A 21631-nucleotide genomic window follows, 5' to 3' on the forward strand; every position below is an offset into this window, starting at 1 on the left:
CGTCCTTTTGTTTTTGTGCTTCCCCACAAAAACCTACTCTTTAAAGTTGAATTGGAGCAAAATTAAATCCAGGCTTTTCACAGACTGACGTTTGTCCCGCCTGTGCTTTCAAGAGCGGGCAAACATTTTGGATCCCCTTCACAGCAAACCCTTTAAAAAAATCCTCGCACGCAAAGGTGTGTGTTTTACTACTGCAATTCTCCACACACACACACAAAATATATGCCCCCCCCCCCACTGCCTAGTTTGAGTTACACACTCCAGGATTTCAGTGATGGTTCCAAACGATGGAATAATATTTCTAGTCCAGATGAAATATGCCAATGAAATCTCCTCTGGCCTTCTTGGAAAGTGTCATTCAGGATTTGGGAGTTACCTGCATTTGGTTTTTTGCACACAGTGCCTTGCATATTATTGATTCTTCACCGTATAACATCATTAAGTTGTATAGCAGTTGTCATTCTCATAGAAAACCCACACCTTACACCTGAGTCGTTCAGGCCTGCAGGCTAAGTGTCATCACTGGGCGAAGTGTTCAAAGCCAGAACGTCTGCATGCAAAAAAATACAGATGTTATCACAGGTTTTCAAGACGTGAATGCAAACAGGGTTGTTAGTGCATGCCAATTATTCTTCTGATTGGTCTCCTGGGTCCCTAAAGGCACCTGCAGCAAGCTCTCTCCCTTGGTACCTTCAAACAGTCCTTACAGACCCATCTTTATACAGCTGCATTTAGTCACTCATCGGTGGCTGTTGTGTCTTGCTTTTCAGCATGGCCACATTCTTCTGGGAACTGTTTGCTTACAATGGTTTGAGTTAGCTTTTTCTGCAGCATGAAATGCCCACTTTTATTTGCTTTTAAAACAATGCTTTGGCTCACTTGCTGGTGTATAGACAGCCAATGAGGTGCAGCGGTTTGAATGGGGGACTAGGATTTGGGATAAAGGTAAAGGTAAAGGTACCCCTGCCCATACGGGCCAGTCGTGTCCGACTCTAGGGTTGTGCGCCCATCTCACTTAAGAGGCCGGGGTCCAGCGCGGTCCGGAGACACTTCCGGGTCACGTGGCCAGTGTGACGAAGCTGCTCCGGCGAGCCAGCACCAGCGCAGCACACGGAAACGCCGTTTACCTTCGTGCTATAAAGCGGTACCTATTTATCTACTTGCACTTAGGAGTGCTTTCGAACTGCTAGGTGAGCAGGAGCTGGGACCGAAAGACGGGAGCTCACCCTGCCGCGGGGATTCGAACCGCTGACCATGCGATCGGCAAGCCCTAGACGCTGAGGTTTTACCCACAGCGCCACCCGCGTCCCTAGGATTTGGGATACCAGGGCTCATATCCCCATTCAGATATGATGTTCACCTTGGGCCAGGCCCTCTCTCTTTAGCTAACACACATTGTGGGGTCGTTGAGGGGGGGGGGTGGGAAGAGGAGGAAGGAACTACTGTGAACTCACTGGAGAAAAGGTAGGAAGCAAACGCAGCAATAATAATATATTTTTGTATACCACTTCAAGAAGGATTTTTAAAAAATGAAAATGAAAAGTGGTCTATACATTTCAACAACCAATAAAAAAAATACTGTGGTCCACTTCAAATGGTTATGCAGGCACACACACAAAAAAACCCACTTGAATTTATGTTCTTATTCCTTCGCTGCAAAGGGGAGTGATGTATCCGCCTGTATGTATGGGGAAATGTACGGAGCGTCTCCATCAGAGCGTAGGCTATGAGCATGTTGCACATAAAAACATAAAACAAAAACTGCACCTTGCCTAGGAAATGGCATGGTAACTCTGCATTGGGTCTTCGACAAACTTAGGAGAGATGAAATTAAATCACACAAAGAGTAATTCACCTCTCCAGGTCATTAAAGGATTAAAAGGACATCTGATGGCTCCCCTTGTGGAAACTCAGCCCCCTTGTTGCATCCAGAGGCTGAAAATTTTGAAATCCCAGAGCTGCCTGTCCAGAGAGGATTAGAGATCACTGTCACGTCTGAAATGTCTGGCTCTCAATGAAATTATCGTTGTGGGGTAGGTTTACAAAGACATTTTCAACATGTGCAGGGGAACAACAAAGGGAGAGAGGCCGGATGTATCAGCACAGTTCAGATCAAATTCAATTACAGCCGAGAAAGTGACACTTGCCGCGTTCTCGGTGACCTGCTTCCGCCCAGCCTGCCTGCCCTGTGTGACCAGCCCAGTCTCCCAGGTAAGAAAACTCACACCCTACACGGGAGCCATTCAGAGCCATCACCGGGCTCAGCGTACGAAGTGGGAATGTCTGCATGCAGAAATACAGATGTAATCAGAGATTTTCAAGACGTGAATGCAAACAGGGTTGTTAGTGCGTGCCAATTATTGTTCTGAATGGTCTCCAGGGTCTGTAAGAAGCACCTGCAGCAATCTGGGCACAGCTGGGGAGGGTGACGCGGAACCTATTTTAGCACATCACCGTGCTGCCGAATCATCCTGCTCACTGATATGGGCTGTTGCTGAGAAGAACAGAAGAAAAGCCCTGCTGGGTTCCACCAAAGGCCTACCTGGTTCAGCATGCTGCTTCCTACAGTGGCCAAGGAAACAGATGTCTCTGGGAGCCCCCAAACAGGAGATCTGGGCAATATAATAATAATAATAATAATAATAATAATAATAATAATAATAATAATTTATTTATATCCCGCCCATCTGGCTGGGTTTCCCCAGCCATTCTAGGTGGCTTCCAACAGAATATTAAAATACAATAGTCTATTAACCATTAAAAGCTTCCCTAAACAGGGCTGCCTTCAGATGTCTTCTAAAAGTCTGGAAGTTGTTTTTCTCTTTGACATCTGATGGGAGGGCGTTCCACAGGGCGGGTCCCACTACCAAGAAAGCCCTCTGCCTGGTTCCCTGTAACTTGGCTTCTCGCAGCGAGGGAACCTCCAGAAGGCCCTCGGTGCTGGACCTCAGTGTCCGGGCAGAATGATGGGGGTGGAGATGCTCCTTCAGGTATACTGGGCTGAGTCCATTTAGGGCTTTAAAGGTCAGCACCAACACTTTGAATTGTGCTCGGAAATGTACTGGGAGCCAGCGTAGGTCTTTCAAGACTGGGGTTATGTGGTCTCAGCGGCCGCTTCCAGTCACCAGTCTAGTTGCCGCATTCTGGATTAGTTGCCGTTTCCGGTTCACCTTCAAAGGTAGCCCCACATAGAGCGCATTGCAGTAGTCCAAGCGAGAGATAACTCTCCCCAGCAACTGTATTTGAAGGAATGCACTTTCTGTTTTTTGGAGACAGTACATAGTAGTAGTAGCCATTGATCCACTACCACATATTTGTCTAATGATAATCCCTTCGGGTGAGATAACATTGGCTGTCAGATTTCAACCTGTAAGCTAAACTTGGCTTGGTGTGGATGCCTCAAGATGTAAAGTGGGGCAGGGGGAGAGAAGGCTCTGTATATCCTTAAGCAGAATGGTTAGGTGATTTTCTAACGCGTTCTGTTAGTCGCTTAGAAAGATAGGGTGAAGAGTGGCCTAGGCTTTTAAGAGCATTTATAGTTGTTTCTTCACCCTTGGTGTCCAGGATACTGCCAAGTTAAAAATAGTCTCAACTCTTAACCACTAAGAGCTTAGTGTATAGTCTCGACTTGCACACCATACAAATAGTTTGCTTTTAAAAACAAACAAATACCACATATGCATTTTATCCACATATATAGTCATCTGTCATCTCAAAATGAATCCAAAACTGATTCTAGGATCAGGTGTGGCGTGAGTTGGAGATGGCATAGGAGCTGGTCAATAGGCACCCTCAACAGCTGACTTGTCCCCATTTACACTTAAATACTGCAAGGAATATTCCTGGGGGAGGCAGAAGAAAGAGCAGAAGTACTATGAAATAGCCTATGCCACTTTTAAGATACTGCATCTGCCTTTACTCAAACACAAAACACAATATCCAAAAGGGGATATCCAATATCCAAAAAGGGAGGGCGATGACAAATCAGAGCAATATCCCAAAAGCATAATAAAGAGATGAAAAACTTAGCCATGATCTCTTATTAGAAATCACAGCAAAATTAACCCTCTCCCATCCCGTATTAATGGAAAAATAATAGAAAAAAGCACCCATGAATGTTTGGAATGGCACCAATATAGAGAATACAGGTTTCTTATACAATAGTGATGAATAAGCTCACTTATTTTATCTCCTGTGAGAAGGAGATAAATGTACAGAAAGTTCTACCAGAGGAAAAGCAATGCAATTTGTCCAAAACTAAAATAAATATAGGCTACAGGACAATATCAAGAAACAGGAACGGATAAAGGTGTAAAAGACCAGGATGAAAGCAGCTTAATAATGTAATGTAATAAGGGAGCAATCCTATAGCAAGATCCACTAGGATGAGTGGGGTTGGGATCCAGCAAATCTTCTGATGAATCAGGAGGTTCCTGGTACAGCTGGGCTACTCCAACATTGCTCCTCATCCTTAGCTCAGCTGGAGATAAGCCAATATTTCCCTCACCTCAGGTTGACCAAGACCCACCTGGCTGAGCTAAACCTAGTAGATATAAAGCTGCTATAAGTCCCCAAAAGGGGGTATTCCACAGGTGGGACCAGAGAGAGGGGACTCAGGCTGAATCCTAAGCCTACACAGCATAAACAAAACAAAATTCCTTCCAGTAGCACCTTAAAGACCAACAAAGTTAGTTCTTGGTATGAGCTTTCGTGTGCATGAAAGCTCATACCAAGAACTCACTTAGTTGGTCTTTAAGGTGCTACTGGAAGGAATTTTGTTTTGTTTTGACTATGGCAGACCAACACGGCTACCTATCTGTAACTGGACCTACACAGCATGATCACGTGGCAACACAGCATAAGTTAAGCCAGCAAGAAGGGTGATGTAACACTATTTTAAAGCCTTTCTTTTCTCCAGCTAGGCTTAGGCTGGCTCATGTGGCATTAGCCCTGCAGCAGGATGGCGTTTTGATCTGGCATATTTTATGCTGACTTAACTTTACACCGGGACATGGGGTGGCGCTGTGGTCTAAACCACTGAGCCTCTTGGGCTTGCCAATCAGAAGGTCGGCGGTTCGAATCCCCATGATGGGGTGAGCTCCTGTTGCTTGGTCCCAGCTCTTGCCAACCTAGCAGTTCGAAAGCAGGGCAAAAAGTGCAAGTAGATAAACTTGCGGGAAGGTAAACGGCGTTTCCGTGCTCTGCTCTGGTTTTGGTGTTCTGTTGCACCAGAAGCGGCTTAGTCATGCTGGGCACATGAACTAGAAAAACTGTCTGCGGACAAACGCTGGCTCCCTCGGCTTGGAAAGCGAAATGAGCGCCGCAACCCCAGAGTCATCTGCGACTGGACTTAACTGTCAGGGATCCTTTACCTTTACCTTTAACTTTACACCAGCTTCTTGTGTATAGGATTGCCCTGCTATCCTACAGACACCTTTGGGGGCATGAGCCCAGTTAACATAGTGGTACCTACTTGCATAGGATCATGTTTTAAATTATATACCAAAGTAAATGTTGGAATAATGTATTTATCAAATAATAGGATTCCCCAGCAGTTTTTTTTAAATTTAAATCTCCAGTGGATTTTGTAAATATTTTGTAACTATAACAAGGTTTTGGTGACTGAAATGGTGAGGAGTCTAAGGCATTAGGTAATGCCCATTTTATCTCTTTTTGCCTTTTCTATCTGCTGAAAAGGTAGAAATATTTCTAAATGCAAGTGTGGAATCTGCAGGAGAAAATGTTGTTTCTTACTTCTTGATCTTCATCAGAGGTTATCCATGGAAAACCTGACTGCCAATTAGAATGGTAATGAGTTCCAGTTGTATGCCAATTTGTTCAATATTATCAATTCCTCTTTTTAGATTAAAGGGTCCAGTCATTTTCACCCGTGACACACATCAATCACAGCCACACTTGTAGTTTTTAAGGTGGCGGAAATAGTTGCAGTGTATGCATACCCATCACAAGAGTGAAAGACGATTTGGCACTAAAAGATTAACATACAGATGGTTTATCATGCATGTTTTGCTCATAAGAATTAAGATAGTTTGGTGCAAACAGAAATACAGTTCCGAGAGTGGTGCAACAATCCATCCCTCTTCCCAGGGAGCTCTATGAATTGTGGCTCTATGAGAAGAACTGGAGTATCCTAACAACTCTCGTTCTTAAATGACTACACTTCCCAGGATGCTCTGGGAGATGCCATGACTGTTTAAAGCAGCATAGTACTGCTATAAATGTATAGTACAGATGGGGCCTAACGCATGAACATTTTTGATGGGAATGTGGTAGATTTATTGAGAGCATGGTAAATTTAGACCACCACACTTACTGAATTAGGGCCCAGAAATTGGGTTCTCCTCACAGAGAGCATGCGTTGTAGTGAGATCACCACAACCGCTTGCTGATTGGTGGGGTGGGTATGTTTGGATAGCTACAGCTACCTGATTGGTCCCTCGGAGGCATGGGACTGCTTCTGACCAATGGGTGCTTAAATTTGCATCTTAGGGACTTTTATATACCGCTACACAATCGCGTTGGGCTTCCTCATTTTCGCTTCATGCACCGGATCACCCGACCACCCTTCCCTATATTTAGGGTTTGATTGACCTTGCTATACCGTTGTGGGTTGTCTGCTCTTGGGGCAGGAGCCTGGTAGCAATTTTTCCCACTTGGCCGATTGGCTGGTCCCATTTGGGTTTTGCCTACCATGTAGCAAATCATCACAACTCTGTAAGGTTTGCGGTTAGGCATTGGTTAATGTGTGGTGGAGGGGACTAGGTGTGGCTGTGGCCTGTCCCTCCAATGGTTGCTGTGTGGGTATTCCATTAAAGGAATCCAGGGGCTCCACATGCTTTTGTCCGACCCCTGAAAGGGGGATAGTAAAGGTAAAGGGACCCCTGACCATTAGGTCCAGTCGTGACCGACTGGGGTTGCGGCGCTCATCTCACTCTATTGGCCAAGGGAGCCGGCGTACAGCTTCCAGGTCATGTGGCCAGAATGACTAAGCTGCTTCTCCTGAACCAGAGCAGTGCACGGAAACGCCGTTTACCTTCCCACCAGAGTGGTACCTATTTATCTACTTGCACTTTGACGTGCTTTCGAACTGCTAGGTTGGCAGGAGCAGGGACCGAGCGATGGGAGCTCACCCCGTCGCGGGGATTCGAACCTCCGACCTTCTGATCGGCAAGTCCTAGGCTATGTGGTCTAACCCACAGCGCCACCCGCATCCCAAGTGAAAGAGTTGTTAGGAAAGGGGGATAGGGCCATACAAAATTCACTGGGAGCATTCTGGGCGTGATCTTGGGATCTGCTCCCATCCCAATCGATCTCCCAGTGTGCTTACCTTTGCTGACCTCTGCGCTGGCAGTTGTCAGTTCTGTTCCTGCCTGGACAGTCCTGGACAGGTTCAGATAGTCTGAACCAAGGCCTAAGCAAACCAATCACAGCCTGTAATCAATAAGGTTGTGGCCAAAATTATGCCAAAACCTCAAACTAAAATTTGAGTCCTGTGTGAATTTATTTCTAGGCAGTTTGGGGATCTTTACACTCAAGTGACAGAACTGAACCATTCATTCTGAACAAATGACTGGCATCTGCAACAAAAGATTGAACTTTGAGTGAATTCCAGAAATGGGTAGAGTGAAGCATAACTCATACTTCCTCAGTCACATCACCATTCCTGTGGAATGGCCTCAAGGCTGAATTGCAGGACCTGGATGTGAACTAGGTGTGATAATGTCCCTTGTTGCCTCTATCATACATGCTCTTTTGATCACAGGGCATCTGTTACGGCACCCACAAAATACAGGAATTGGAATCCTGTAGCCTGCTGTGCAAACTGAGAGGAGAGCAATACCAAACCCATTAAAGCCATAGGTTTTGAATCCATTCTCATAAAAGATGGTTTCAACCTGATCAGGCGGCATTTGAACTCTCTTAGGATTCGGCTAAATTATCCCAGCTAAAGAGACTTGGACAGGAAGGTTACACCTAGATGCCAAGGTGATGGGCACTTTAGAAATGAGATAGATTAGATAGATTAGATAGAAAGACAGGCCTAAATGTCCTACTGAGCACTCATTTGTCTGACAGCCTGGAAAATGCCAACATTCCCAGGATTCAAGAGGAAATAGAAAATTGCATCTCCACTGCAAAATGCACAACGCACCTTGATAATGTCAGTTGCTCTATGTAAAAGAAAAGCAGTTAAGTCCCAGAGCAATTTGAAATACAATAAGAAAAACTAAACAGTCCCCGCAAAGCTGAACCACAGAAATCTCCAAGTTGTTCCCTTTTTTACCTCTCGATATCAGCCAAGTGATGTGACCTGTACACACTTTGACACACCAATTTTTCTTTGCCTCAGCCATGCCAAAGAGCTCCGCTGTCCATCTCTCGTTGTTGTGCTAACATATTTTTCTTTGTGATATCTAACTTTCCTGTCTTTGTGGTCCTGTCAAGCTGTGAGATTTCTTTTCTTTTTGTAAATTATTTTCATCCCTTTGTTTTTGTGAGTGTGTGTGTGTGTGTGTGTGTGTGTGTGTGTGTGCGCAATCAGGCCCTACCCCCATCTGCAGTCTGAAGCGGTACAGTCTGGGCACAGTTTTGCAAGCAAGAAAATTAGATGAAATGGTTAAGAAATAAGATACACATTCAAGATAGGAATAACCAGCCACTCACTACAGCTCTAGGAAGGGAAGTGCTTAGAACAGCCTTTTCCGGTCCAATAGGAGTTGCAGTCTGAAGGGCACATGGTTGGCAAAGGCTGCCACACACTATCTAGTACAGCAAAATGTTAGAATGGGGAACAGTCTTTAATTGACACCCACCATGTCTAGAGGAAAACACCACTAAGGGTGGTGTGCCTGGGAGCAGGGAATCTCTGGGTGGCCTTCTTGAGTTCTCAGTTTAGCTTTGAGTTTCCTCTTCCTGGATTGCTTCTGTTTCTAATATGCAATAGCTCATCACTTCAAGTAAAGGAATCTGTACTTGCCTTATACCTTACTTCATGAACAACTTGGAACTCAAACGCTGCAAACCCGGAAGTAGGTGAGCTGGTTTGCGAACTTTGTCTCGGTAGTCGAATGTCTGGTGCGGCTTCCGCAGCTTCCTATTGGCTGCAGGATGCTCCTTCAGCCAATCAGAAGCCACCCTTGGTTTCCAAATATTTTGGAAGTCGAAAGGACTTCCGGAACGCATTCTGTTCAAAAACCAAGGTATGACTGTAACTGTGTCTGTCTTCCTTGGGATAAGACGAAGAACCTGCTCTGCAACACCAAACTGGTAGAACTACCACAAAATTATCTTTTAAAGGGAATTTTGAATGAATCCTGCTCAGCTGAAACATCTGTAGGGATTTTGAAGGAAGTTGGAATTTATTTATTTTTTAAAGCCAGGTGAAATTCCTCTAGTGGGGTGGCCAAATTGAATTATATATTGTATGTGTTTTGGTTTTACCATTAAAAACAACCACTGTCAGGCAAGAAGGAATTGTGACTGAAATGGTGGAACATAGGTGCTGGTGGTAATTTTTTCACCCTGTGCTGTGATCCTGGGGGAAATGACCCCCCCCCCCCCACTGGCTGCTATTTCCCTTGTAAGAGAAACATGCCACACATGACAGCTTCCTTCCTATGGGAAAAGAAGTTTCAGGGGTGATTTTTCATTGGGACAGAAGCACAAAAGGAAAAGATTACTTCTTCACACACCCCAGTACCTCGGTACGTACTACAGTACCAGCCTTGACCCCACTGCACAGCGGCAGTGATTTTTAAAAGTCCCAGCTCCCCTCAAAATTTAGATTGCAATCTCTTTATGACAGATGCTGTATGTATGGAATAGGTGCCGTCAGGTACGCAGAAGACTGCAATAAGCTCAAACCAAAATGGCAGAAATCTGTCTTGGCACATAATAGAAGCTAGCAAACCCTATGAAAACATCTGCCTAAAGTGTGGGCGTGTGGCCAATCTGGATAGAGCCCTTTGCACAACGTCTCCCCCTGTGGTGTCCCAGTCAGCCTAGCATGTTTGTAATCCACCACAGCTGGTGCTTCTATAATTAATAGAGATATAAAAGCCCTTTTTGCAAAAGTTGTGCTTTTTTGTATTTCCCCCGCCTTCCTTTTCTTTCTTCGAGACTTGAGCGACTCCTTACCAAACACTCTGTTTATAACTTAGATAATGCATCTCCCTTTAGAATCTCAACTTTAAAGCGAACTGTTCCACATTTTTAACAATGCAAAAAAAGGAGTTAAAAGCAAACATTCTTGTGGTTTTATTTTATTTTAGTCCCCTTTTACTCTACATAGCACAACAGTGGTTTAAAAAACTAAATCAGTAGTATTTTTTATCCCTTCAGATCAGGCTTCTTTTTTAAATTCCTGATGGCACCGCATTTTCTAAAAGCCTAAGAATAGACCTGAAAATTCTCATGCATTAGACATATTTACAAATGTCTCTATAACCATTCTTAAGTGTCTTCTGTAAAATGAAACAGGTCACATTACATTTTAATCAGGGTTTATAATCTGCTATCTAGAATTTTATGTCACTCATGAGAAATCAAATGAGTAGGTCACCATTACATCACGTTTAAAAAATAAAATAAAACAGATTTTGAGTTCAATTATCTGGATTCCTTACATTGGAACTGAAAAGTCATTGTGGATTTATTCCTCCCAGTGAAAATTTGTTGTTCTTACACCATTTTGTACATTCCCAAGAGCAAACATTCAACTTATGTAATTGTTTCCTATCAAAGTACATGGAATCGGGGCATATTGTAATTCATTTAAATGAGAACAGTGTTTTGATTCAGGGTGCGGTCTTATACTCAAGATCTAATGACCGAGGAGCTCTAGAAGCTGATAGAGCACCACTCTGAACAACTTGAGATATGTTTTGAACTCCCCCAATACACCATTGGAACATTCCACTGCAAAGCATTTCCACCCAGGAAGATACAGCAGAGAGCACCCAAAACAGGGTGGACTCATGGGTGAGACATGGGTGGGATGAAAGAGAAGCACATTAATTCCAAACCCTGTATTATGCCCCCATTGCTGATGGAAGTTTATACCAGCCCTGGACCTGGTGTCAGGAATTTTATCTTGCACCAACTTCAACAGGAAGGAGAAAAATCAGAAACAGCTCCCACTTGCCTCCCTTTCTACCCAGTTTTTCATGTCAGACCACAGTTTATGGTGCACCTCAGAACCTGATCAGAGTACAGCAGAACCAGTATATAACCACCCACCCACCCAAGACCGGCCCACTCGTGAGGTAAAATGAGGTGACCACCTCAGGCAGCAGGAATCACAGGATCCAGCCCCCAAGGAATGCATCGCCCGCTGCTTCTACGCTGGAGCAAGGGTGGCAGCAACAACTGCAGTGGACCCCTTGGAGGCTGGATCTGCCCCGTCCTTGGCAACCTCCACTCCCAATGCCACCTCTAGAGTAGCCTCTTGCAAATAGGACCTGTTCTCCCAGGTCCTAGTAAAATACTCTTAACTACTACACCACATTGGCTCTCTTGCAAGTAAGCTCTGTCTTGGCAAAGACCAGACGCTATCATTGCTGGCCAAACACTTACGAGCTTATTTATGTAAAAAGGAAAAAAGGAAAAAAGTTAATTGATGTGATTAAACCAATATATACAGTAACTTCAAACACGGGCTTTCCTTTTAAAAATAAATAAGTTAATAATTAGGCAGCAATCTTCTGTGTATTCAGCTCTGATCATAGCGTAACTTTATGCTTCTGCAGATTAATGCTCATAACTTTATACTTCTACAGACTGAAAGAATGGTTGCAATCAGAACTTTTTTCCCCAGCCGGAACTCACTGGAACTCAGTTCTGGCACCTCTTTTTCTAGAAAAATAGCACTGGTTGCAATCCAAAACTATGCAGGTCTCTAATACACCTGTATAATTGTGCATGGGGTACGCCTTCTCTTCAACATCCGAGTGAACAACAAAAAGACTCTGAACTGCTTAGTCCAGGTTGTGGGATTCCCAACCAATCAAAAACCACCCTGGACTCTGCAGAAAGCCTTAACTGACACATATTAGGGTTCCGTTTCTGCAAGAGTGACAAAAGCACCTTTTGTTGCCCAAGTGTCAAATTAAATTAATTTAAATTAATGCAGGCTCAAACATTCCATTAATTAACACAAAATGTTAAGTCAAATAATACAGCTTGGTCCAGAGTGGGGTTGGAGTGATGGGGGAACCCAGCCCAACCCAACCCACATTTCCTTGTCAAAATCATCTCGAAGAGATAAGATGCTAAATGGAACTCACTTCCAAATTGTTCCTTCTCATCTGTTTCTGTCAAACTAAATTATTTATCCATGTTTAAGATTTTTCCCCAAGATGCATTGCAGACCTCTGTGCATTTCAGACATTCTTTAGCTATAATTAGAGACTGAAGTTAAAAGTCACAAAATCCAGATCTGAGGCTGTAATTCAGAAAGGTACTGTGGGGGGGGGGTAGGTGTTCTGTAACATTTAGCACACATATTAGTGTTGTAGGATGTGTCGTATTTCAAAAAGCACTAATCATTTGAAGAGGTAAAAACTTTGTGCCACTGTATTACAGCCATACAAACACATTGGTGGTCTTCTTACCTCAGATCCAATCTGCTCCACAGAGCACCAAATAACCTACTTTCTTGCTCTGCAGGGGCTTATGTTGCTGAAATGTTATCTAGAAACTAGTATGATATCATAGGCTTCAATCCAAAATTTTGTTGTATGTTTTGCCATAACATATCCACGTGTGCCCCTTCTGAGTGCGGCTCCCCATGAATGTTCTCTACAGAACGTTCTCCTCAACCTTCAAGAATGTAAAAAAAATTAGGAAGCTGTCTTATTTTGAGTCAGACAACTGGGCTATTTTGCTCTGCGTTATCCAGGAATGTGCAGTGACCACAAGATTTACCTTGTGTCTGTGTCTGATCTGTAACATTTGGAAGGAGCTCGCTTTCAGGTCCACAGTGTTTCATTCTGATTTGATCTGTTATTCAGGTTCAAATCAGATCTGTTAAAACCAAAGCTGGCTTTCACTCCTATTGGAGATAACAGGGAAATTAAAAACAACTATGCCCCCCCTTTTTTTTTGCATAAGCAGATGAAATATGCAGGTAAAACAAGCCCCTCCAGAGTGGATTGAACCTGTCAAATATCAATCAGATCCTTCCAGGGTGTTTGTGCAGGGAATATTTAAAGTTCATTTATTTTTTTAAAAAAGAAGAGGCTTTATTTTTTTCATTTTTTGCCAGAGCTGGATGTAAGTATGGTTGTTGCTTCTGAGTAAATGAAGCTTGCCTGTGTTCAAAAAGATAAGTGCTGTGATTTTTCCACAAGGGCAGAATTTACTGTTCTGGGATGGGGAAACAGAAATCACATTCTCTCCACTCGTGGAATATATTTTTTTAGTGCAGACTGTGAGGGAGGTTCTCCTGGGTAAGAAACCTGACAAATAGGTCCAATGGTTATTGTGGTAAGTATACCTTCTGTAAAACGAAACAGGTCACATTACATTTTAATCAGGGTTTATAATCTGCTATCTAGAATTTTATGTCACCCATGAGAAATCAAATGAGTAGGTCACCATTACATCACGTTTAAAATTGAAAAATTGTGAAAAATTGAAAAATTCACTTCTTGTGCCTGCCACCTCTCACTTGAGGACTGTAGTTTCCCCCTTGCAGGACTACAATTACCAGCACCCTTAACAAATTATTGTTCCCATGATTCTTTGGGGGAAAGCTGTGTGCTTTAAATGTGCTTTGGATGTCCTTAAAGTCTATGCTGTGGCTCTGCCCCAAGGTAGAAATGAAGGCAGGGGAGGTTAAAAAATAAATCCATTGCCATACACATAGCATCTGGGCCCTTCCCTTTGCATCTTGGCCTCAGCCTCTACGTCACAAATCTGTTAAGAGAAAAATCACTGCCAAAATCTTCTCAAATTAGTGCTGGTTTTAAACATGTTGGTACCTGAAGTAAAAAAATAAAAAAATAAAGTTGAAATGATGAGCCACTTTGATAGACGTATTTTAAACGACACACAGAGTTAGAGGTCAGAAAATTGAAAATTGTGCCTGCGATAGATCTGCTCCCTGAAGCAACTGCTTCATACAGCTCCATAGTAAAGCTGGTTGTGTGGCAAACACACACAGGCACACACAAACCCATCCTGTACCACTGGGTTCTGAGGCTCCTGTCTTGCACTGAAAGAAGCCTCAAGTGTCACAATTAGACATTTTAAATCCATATGCTTTTACACACACTTGCTCTTCTATGCAGTGGTGCACTGAAGGCTTGTAGCCCAGAGTAGAGCATCATCTTTGCATGCATAATCCGTGCCATCCAGTGACATAGCGTGGGTTGCCAGTGCCCAGGGCTGCACAGAGGGGTTGGTTGGAAACATAGCTGTCAACTTACAGATTTGAAAATAAGGGACCAGCAGCCTTGAAAATAAGGGACTAGCAGCCAAAATAAGGGACCTGCAGCCTCACCTGTTCCAGGCACTCGTCTTCCTCTCCTCCTGCAGTCTGGTCAAACTCATGCTGGGTAGCTTCGAGAACACTGTCCAACCAACTTTGAAACCAGAGGTTCAACTGAATAGAATCTGAATCACATGCACCACAAGGCCTATGCAGCCTCAACTTAAGATGGCTCCCCAGCCCGGCTTTGCACTGCAAAGTTTGCAGCAGCACGTGCAACAAAATGGCGTCCAGCATTCAAACGCCCCCTCAGCTTGCATTAACTAGCCACACACAAGGCATGCAAGCTCCACCCCCCAGTCGTTCTTAGACTTCTTATTGGGTGAGCAACACAGCCAAGCAACACAGTTGGAGCCTCCCTCCTCCCTGGCCAGCAAGGAGGGAGGGAGAGAAGCTGCTTCCTATGAAATTTAAGGGACATCATTTAAGGGACATTTAAGGGACATCCACCAATAAGGGACAGCAGCGGGACATGGCGCTGGAATAAGGGACTGTCCCTTCAAATAAGGGACACTTGACAGCTATGGTTGGAAAGGAGGGAAACTGAAGGCATGTATGTTCCAATACTTTTAAAAATATAGTTAACAATCAAAAGGGAAAGCAACTGCATTGAAATTTATCATCAACAGTTTGCAGACTGAGCAGACCAAAAGGTCTTCTCCACTATGTTGACATGCAGAGAGAACCTGGCACCACAGTTTTTAAAAAGTTTTTTTTAAAAGCAAAGATAAAAGAAAAACCTTTTCCCCTTTGTAATGTAAGAAGGAACCTCTTCCAAAATTTTGGAGGAATTTCTTTCCCCCCTCCCATGATTTATCATGATTTTGCCACCACTCACCCACACACACACAAAAATGGTCAGAGAAGACATTTTCCGTTTTAGTTTGCATTAGTCTTCTGTAGCTCACAATATATATGTACATAGTACGAGACTTTGTTTATTAGAAAAAGAAAATATGTTTTCTATGGTTTCAACCACTTTGTAGTATGAACTTTTATTGGCCCTTTAGCTGCTCACTTTCAGAAGGTAAGGCAGGATATAATAAACATTTAAAATAAACAAATAAAAACAAATTGGTACATAAGGGACGGAAATCAAGAATCAGAGATGGACATCAGAAATCTCATTCAATCTCATCTATATACCTATCTATCTATCTATCTGAAATACATTACATGAAAATAATGAAGAGTTTATCATGTAGGCAATGTTTTGTTACCATTTGACAAGAGAAAATATTTAATACCATTATTTTTCCCCCACAGCTCTGGATATTAGTTTGAGTGTCACAAATAATTAAATGCTTATGAGTAAGAGACATCTTTAGACGTTTTGACAATACGTATTAAGAGGCGCTTTAAGGGGAAATCTGCCAAGTGCAGTTTTTTATTTGCAATACTGAACAATGATGCATTTTGATTGAGTTTATGCTATATCCCCCCCTCCCTTCACACTATGGAACAAGAACGGAAGAGGATAAACATGAGGAATGAGGAAAACAGCTACCAGATTTCCAGTTGTCCAGATATCTGAATTGCTTATGTTTAGCACAGCTTGAAGGCCATGATAACTAAGAGTCCTGGTTTCGCCACAGATGTGGGATGGATGGGGAAAGAAATTCTGTGTGACCAGACACAAGCTGAAGAGCCATGACACACAGGCTGCAATCCAGAGCACTCCCACAGGCACAATGATGCACTCCAAGCTAGTCATGGCAGATGCAACTCAGTAAGAGCATCCTTCTTCCCCTCCCATATCCAGCAGTGAAGAAGCCTGGCCTGTGTTACTGGTGTCTTGCCACATCGCCGACACAAAGTGACTAACCCTACCTACATACACTGTGCAAGACAAAAGCTTTCTTCTGCAATCTTTAAAAGAGAGAGCATCCGATAACTCTGTCTGAGCTTTACTGAGAAGATATGGCATGGGCATGGATGCCTGGTGAGGAACAGCATAAAGCAATGCATTGTAGGTGAGAGATCAGCTTTCACAGCTATGTTAGCCACTGTGCTAATTGATCTGAAGTTTTTCAGACTCGGAAACCAATTTTAATCCCAAGCTACAGAACGGGGCCCAATGTAAATATTCAGTCATGTGTCCAAGTCTATTCTCAGGTCTGTCCTTTCCTTGTTTTCCTCTCCCCACCCCGCTCCCTCTTTCTCGTTCTTCCTCCCTGCTGTAGCCCCAATGGTATAGTGTGTGTTAGGAAGTTGCAGCCTACCAGTGGGTGGTGCAGAGTGAACTGTTTCTGTATTCTAATAACGTCACAGTTATTTCTTAGGTGCTTTATTTGCAGAGATCATTCCTTGTGGTCCCCTGATATACCCTGCAGCTCAAATCATGGTGGCTCTTCATTCCTGGCTTGAATAGGGAGCAAAACAAAATCACTGTGAAAGCTTAGCATATTGTTCAGCGGTGCAACCTCAAAACTATGCTGCTAGAATTGATCAAGGTATTTTGTCCGGCGCCTTAAGCTGTCCCATTTTTTACTGAGCTATCTGCTGACAATATTGTTAGAGCGATGCCAATGCAGCATTAATTACATTTTGCTCTCTTTTTTAGGTTTTGTGTTCCTGTATGTTTTTCCCATCATGGAACAATTCCCCACGATGACTCTTGCAACAGAGAATTCCCATGCAAATGCATTTGGTGCAGATGAGGGAATTGCCGCCTGCAGTTGTGGGAAGCTGATCGTCCAGTGATGGGAAAAGCACGTTGTGCGAATGAACTGTTAGTCAGTCCCATGATATTGGGTAGCACTTAATTATGTTTCCTTTGCGGAGCACCTTTCAAAGTTGGCCACTGTGATATCATCACTGGAGAATGCTGCAAGGATACATTACTCTGGGCATAGCCTTGACGTTTAGGGCTGAGCCAAACTATTCATGGTTTTCCACAAATGTTTCTTGGAGTGTTGAAAGGCATCTCAACCTGTTGATGATTTTTCAGGATTCCTTGAGAAAAATGCTCACTTATTCATTTATATGAACTTTGGTCTCAATTGCCATGTCACCCACCTGATTGGTTAGGTAGCATTATAATATAATCACTTTTAGGGTATGATCGGCCAGGCAACTGCTCTCTTATATAACCAGGAAGCTCTCTTATATCAGATTAGACTAACTGCCCATTCTCACCAGCAGCAGTTTGCCAAAATCCCTTGGATATGCAAGGGATTCAAAGATGCTAAACAGCAATGCAAAAGCTGTTATCGCAGGAAAAAATTCCACCCCCACTTAAACTGAAAAATCAAAACTGCAGAATAATCAGCCCAACTGCCTTGAAAATACATGTATGCATGCAGAAAACATATGGGTGAATGTATAAACGAATTGCATGCAAGTAGTGTGCTGAATTTATACATTTTTAAATAATATACAATATCTGCATGATTTGTTTTAGATGTATCTAAGAATGCACAGTGGTAATACAAGGTTGTATATGGAAATTACTAAATGAAATGCATGCATGCACATACAGATAAACCCATTCCTTCCTAACAATCCCATAATTATCCAGCTTAAATAATGAAACATCTCCTTTGCACTTCTGGTGCCAAAAGAGCCACCATCGTTCTGTTCTGTCCGTTGCTTATTAGTGAGTACATAATGAATCTCCAAAGATAGAACATGCTACTTTGTTTTAGGTGGGAGTAAGTCCCATTGACCTCCATGGGGCTTACTTCTGAAAGGACATCTATAGGATTGTGGTGTTAATTTGCCCATCAAGGAAGCTGAAGTAACCGTGCATATCCACCAAATTCAACTGCTTACCTAAATAAGTAAATAGCTTAGACAGATGCCTCAGCAATGTTGAAACAGCAAATGCCTAAGCGCCACATTTGTATACCCCTTCCTATCAATGCGGGACATGGGTGGCGCTGTGGGTTAAACTACTGAGCCTAGGACTTGCCGATCAGAAGGCTGGCGGTTCAAATTCCCGCGACGGGGTGAGCTCCCGTTGCTCGGTCCCAGCTCCTGCCAACCTAGCAGTTCAAAAGCACGTCAAAGTGCAAGTAGATAAATAGGTACCGCTCGGGCGGGAAGGTAAACGGCATTTCCATGCACTGCTCTGGTTTGCCAGAAGTGGCTTAGTCATGCTGGCCACATGACCTGGAAGCTGTACGCCGGCTCCCTTGGCCAGTAAAGCGAGATGAGCGCCGCAACCCCAGAGTCGGCCACGACTGGACCTAACGGTCAGGGATCCCTTTACCTTTACTCCTATCAATGCATGCAACTTCTCCAGGCAGATTTATACAGTACAAGCTTCTGTGGCAGCTCCAGACTACTTAGTCTGTATCCATTTCTCCATTTTAAAGGACATAAGAGGGCTGCTATCACTCATAACTACTATTTCTTCCCCACTGGTTACTTCATGGCTGCTTTGGCCAGGTTTATCAATATTGCAGTTCAATGCAGGATGAAGAGTTTGGCACACATCTCTAGCTGGCATCCGTTGTTTGTCTCTTTCCTGCCCCTAAATTGACATGCTTTAAGAGATCCGGCTCTTTTCCTAGAAAAAGTCACTTACCGTCTGGAACAAAAATGAGATGATCACCTGTGTACACATAGAATTACAGATCTGGCAATCTTTGAAGGGGATTTAAGAGAATGATGGTGTTGCAAGATGTGCATCATTATGCCATCTCATAAACCAAACTATTTCTCACCACTGCACAGAAGGACCTCTCAGTAGTATCGGCGGAAAAGACCAAAGAAATACACAGGATTTAACTTCTGCATTCTGATGCCTTTGATTCCATCCCTTTTTCTTTCCTAAACACGGTTAGCTGAAATCGCACAGTAGATTTTGATGGATATAATTATTTTCATTAAAATAGCAAGCAGCATGGTGCATCCTTTTCCAGGGCAGATTGTACCGGAATTCTTACAGAAACAGGCCAAATATTGTATGTCGGAGTGACACCTTAGGAATATTTAATAGTATTTTTTAAAAGTTATAATAGCAATAGAATTCTTTACAAGTTAGAATTCTTTACAAGCAACAGAATTCTTTACAAGTTAAGATCAGCTACATCTTGGTTTGATGTTTAAAGGAGAGAAAACAAGAGTTGGGAAGTTGTTTTAAAAATTAACTATTATGGTAAGCCAAAATACAAATCTTTTAGGAAAACTGGGCTTTTCCTCGTATACATACAGAAAACCAGGCACAACAGGTTTTTCAATTAAAGTAGTCTTCTGAGAGTGATAGAGGACGAACCAAAAGCTTCTTAAAACCCTTATTGCTTCGCATATTTGCCACCTGGGGCTATGGATCTGTTCTTCCCCAGTAAAAAAAAAAAGTTTCTGTCGCTGCTGTTGTTCTTTTTCTGACATGCCCAATTTTAATGGTTATTCAAGATGGATCACGCTATTTTCACACGTTCGATGGCTCTGCTTTTCCATAACCATTTAAGGTAGAGAAGATGGTGCCTATCACACTCCCCTTTGCATCATGAACAACTTTAATGAGGTAGGGTATCATTAGATGATAGCAGTTTTATGCTGAATGCAAGGAGGAGAATATAGGCACTTACCCAGCAAAGAGCAAGATAGAGAAATAATAGATACAATATGCAGAGATGAAAGAGCAAAGACGGCATCTCATTTACATTAATACAATAAAAATGCAGCACTAATGCGGCAACTTTTCCCTCGGAATTTTCTCTCTCTCCCCCAATAAAGTTGAACAATATTATGTTTATTATCACAAAGAGCTTAAAAGGAAGAGAATGCATTTGCCACAAATGCATAAGCATTACAGCACAGCTCCTGGCTATTAATATGTTTGAATTTAATTGCTCCTAATAGAAAATTTCATCAAAATGAACTTCGTAGCAGCACCTGAAAACGGGTGATGGAATCAATTGGAACTGAACATCTGCACTTGGCGAACAGCAGCCAAAGCAGAGCAAACCGATGGAAGCAGCTTGGTTTTTGCCTTCCCTACAATTTATACCACCAGCACAAGCATGCTAAGTTTTTTTGTTATGTTGGGACTTAATATTTCCGCCCCCCCACGATAAGTTGGGGGGTCTTTTGTTCTTTAACAAAACAACTGTCTCAAGCGTCCCAGAGCATATAAAGATTTATTCCGTCTTCTGCAATTTGGAAAACTAAATCTTCCTATCAGCAAGATTGCAAGGGTCACGTTTCTCTGTAGCCTCCCGATGGGTTGCTTAAAACAATGCATGTGTGAGCAGGACTGAGAATGGAGACCCACATAAATGCACATTTATTTAAATTTTGGGATCAATTTTTAACAAAATGACTGCTTCAAACAGTTTTGAGCATTTAAAAATTCTCTCTCTCTCTCTAGCAGTTTGGAAGACCAACACCTCATATCAACAAAACTCTCAGTGCCTTGTTTTTCTATAACCTTTTTATTTGCGCCTGGGTATGGATGTGGAGGAATGTACGTGTGGGAACTGAGAGCATGGAGATGCACATATGCACATTTATTTACATTTAGATATTCCTAAAGGAGATTCGGTTTCGCCTTGGCCAGATTTCTTGGAGACCATTAAACAGTATTACTGCAGGCCATAGATCATAAACAATGTATTTTCCTCCCCCACCCCCTCCTCAAGAGCTTATTACTTTTTTTGTAGATAATGTTAGGCCTTTTTCTTCCTGATGGTAAAACTGTGCTTCTTCAGGAATAAAGAACATCTCCCCTTTTCTATTCTAAACCTTTAGCTCTTGATTCCAGTATTTTCAACTATTTTTAAATCCCTCTCTTAAAAAAAAATAAGTGACTATCAACAACAGTTGCCAAAGGGAATGTGTAAATCTAATGGGGAACCGTGCTCGTCTGTGACCCATTTCCCCAAGAAATCTTACAAAGACATCATTCCCTAGTTGCTTTTCAGCATGAAGGTATGTCTAGCTCGCAAGAGGCTGCATTAAGCATCTGGTTTAAAAAATGGCTTTAAAAGATGCAAAATGCCAAGCGCCTTGCATCAGAGGTTATCCTAGTAAGGAGGAAAAACTATTTCAGTTTCTAAACTTAAATGACACTTTGAGCATACGTCATGTATTGTGGGGCGAATCTGATGTTCATAGTATTCACAGGTCTTCTGGCTTTGTAAACTCCTGCTTCAATCCCAGGTCCCCTGA

At 42.8% G+C, this 21631-nt stretch overlaps 1 protein-coding gene across 5 annotated transcripts in view; it reads right to left on the bottom strand.

The window, feature by feature from the left end:
* TSHZ2 (teashirt zinc finger homeobox 2) overlaps window positions 1-21631 on the bottom strand; it is a 344424-nt gene that overhangs the window by 313247 nt on the left and 9546 nt on the right. For 2 of the 5 annotated variants that reach the window (XM_083744174.1, XM_083744173.1), the window contains exon 1: window positions 377-681. The exons of 2 other annotated variants lie outside the window; for them this stretch is intronic. In XM_083744174.1, the coding sequence (XP_083600300.1) occupies window positions 377-410 (34 nt within the window). In that variant the 5' untranslated portion in view covers window positions 411-681. Of the gene's footprint in view, window positions 1-376; window positions 682-2542; window positions 2613-21631 lie in introns of those variants that run through there. One more of the 5 variants, XM_083744172.1, reaches the window with a different exon arrangement.

The sequence above is a fragment of the Podarcis gaigeae genome (assembly GCF_964106915.1).
Source record: "Podarcis gaigeae genome assembly, chromosome: 6".
NCBI lineage: Eukaryota > Metazoa > Chordata > Lepidosauria > Squamata > Lacertidae > Podarcis > Podarcis gaigeae.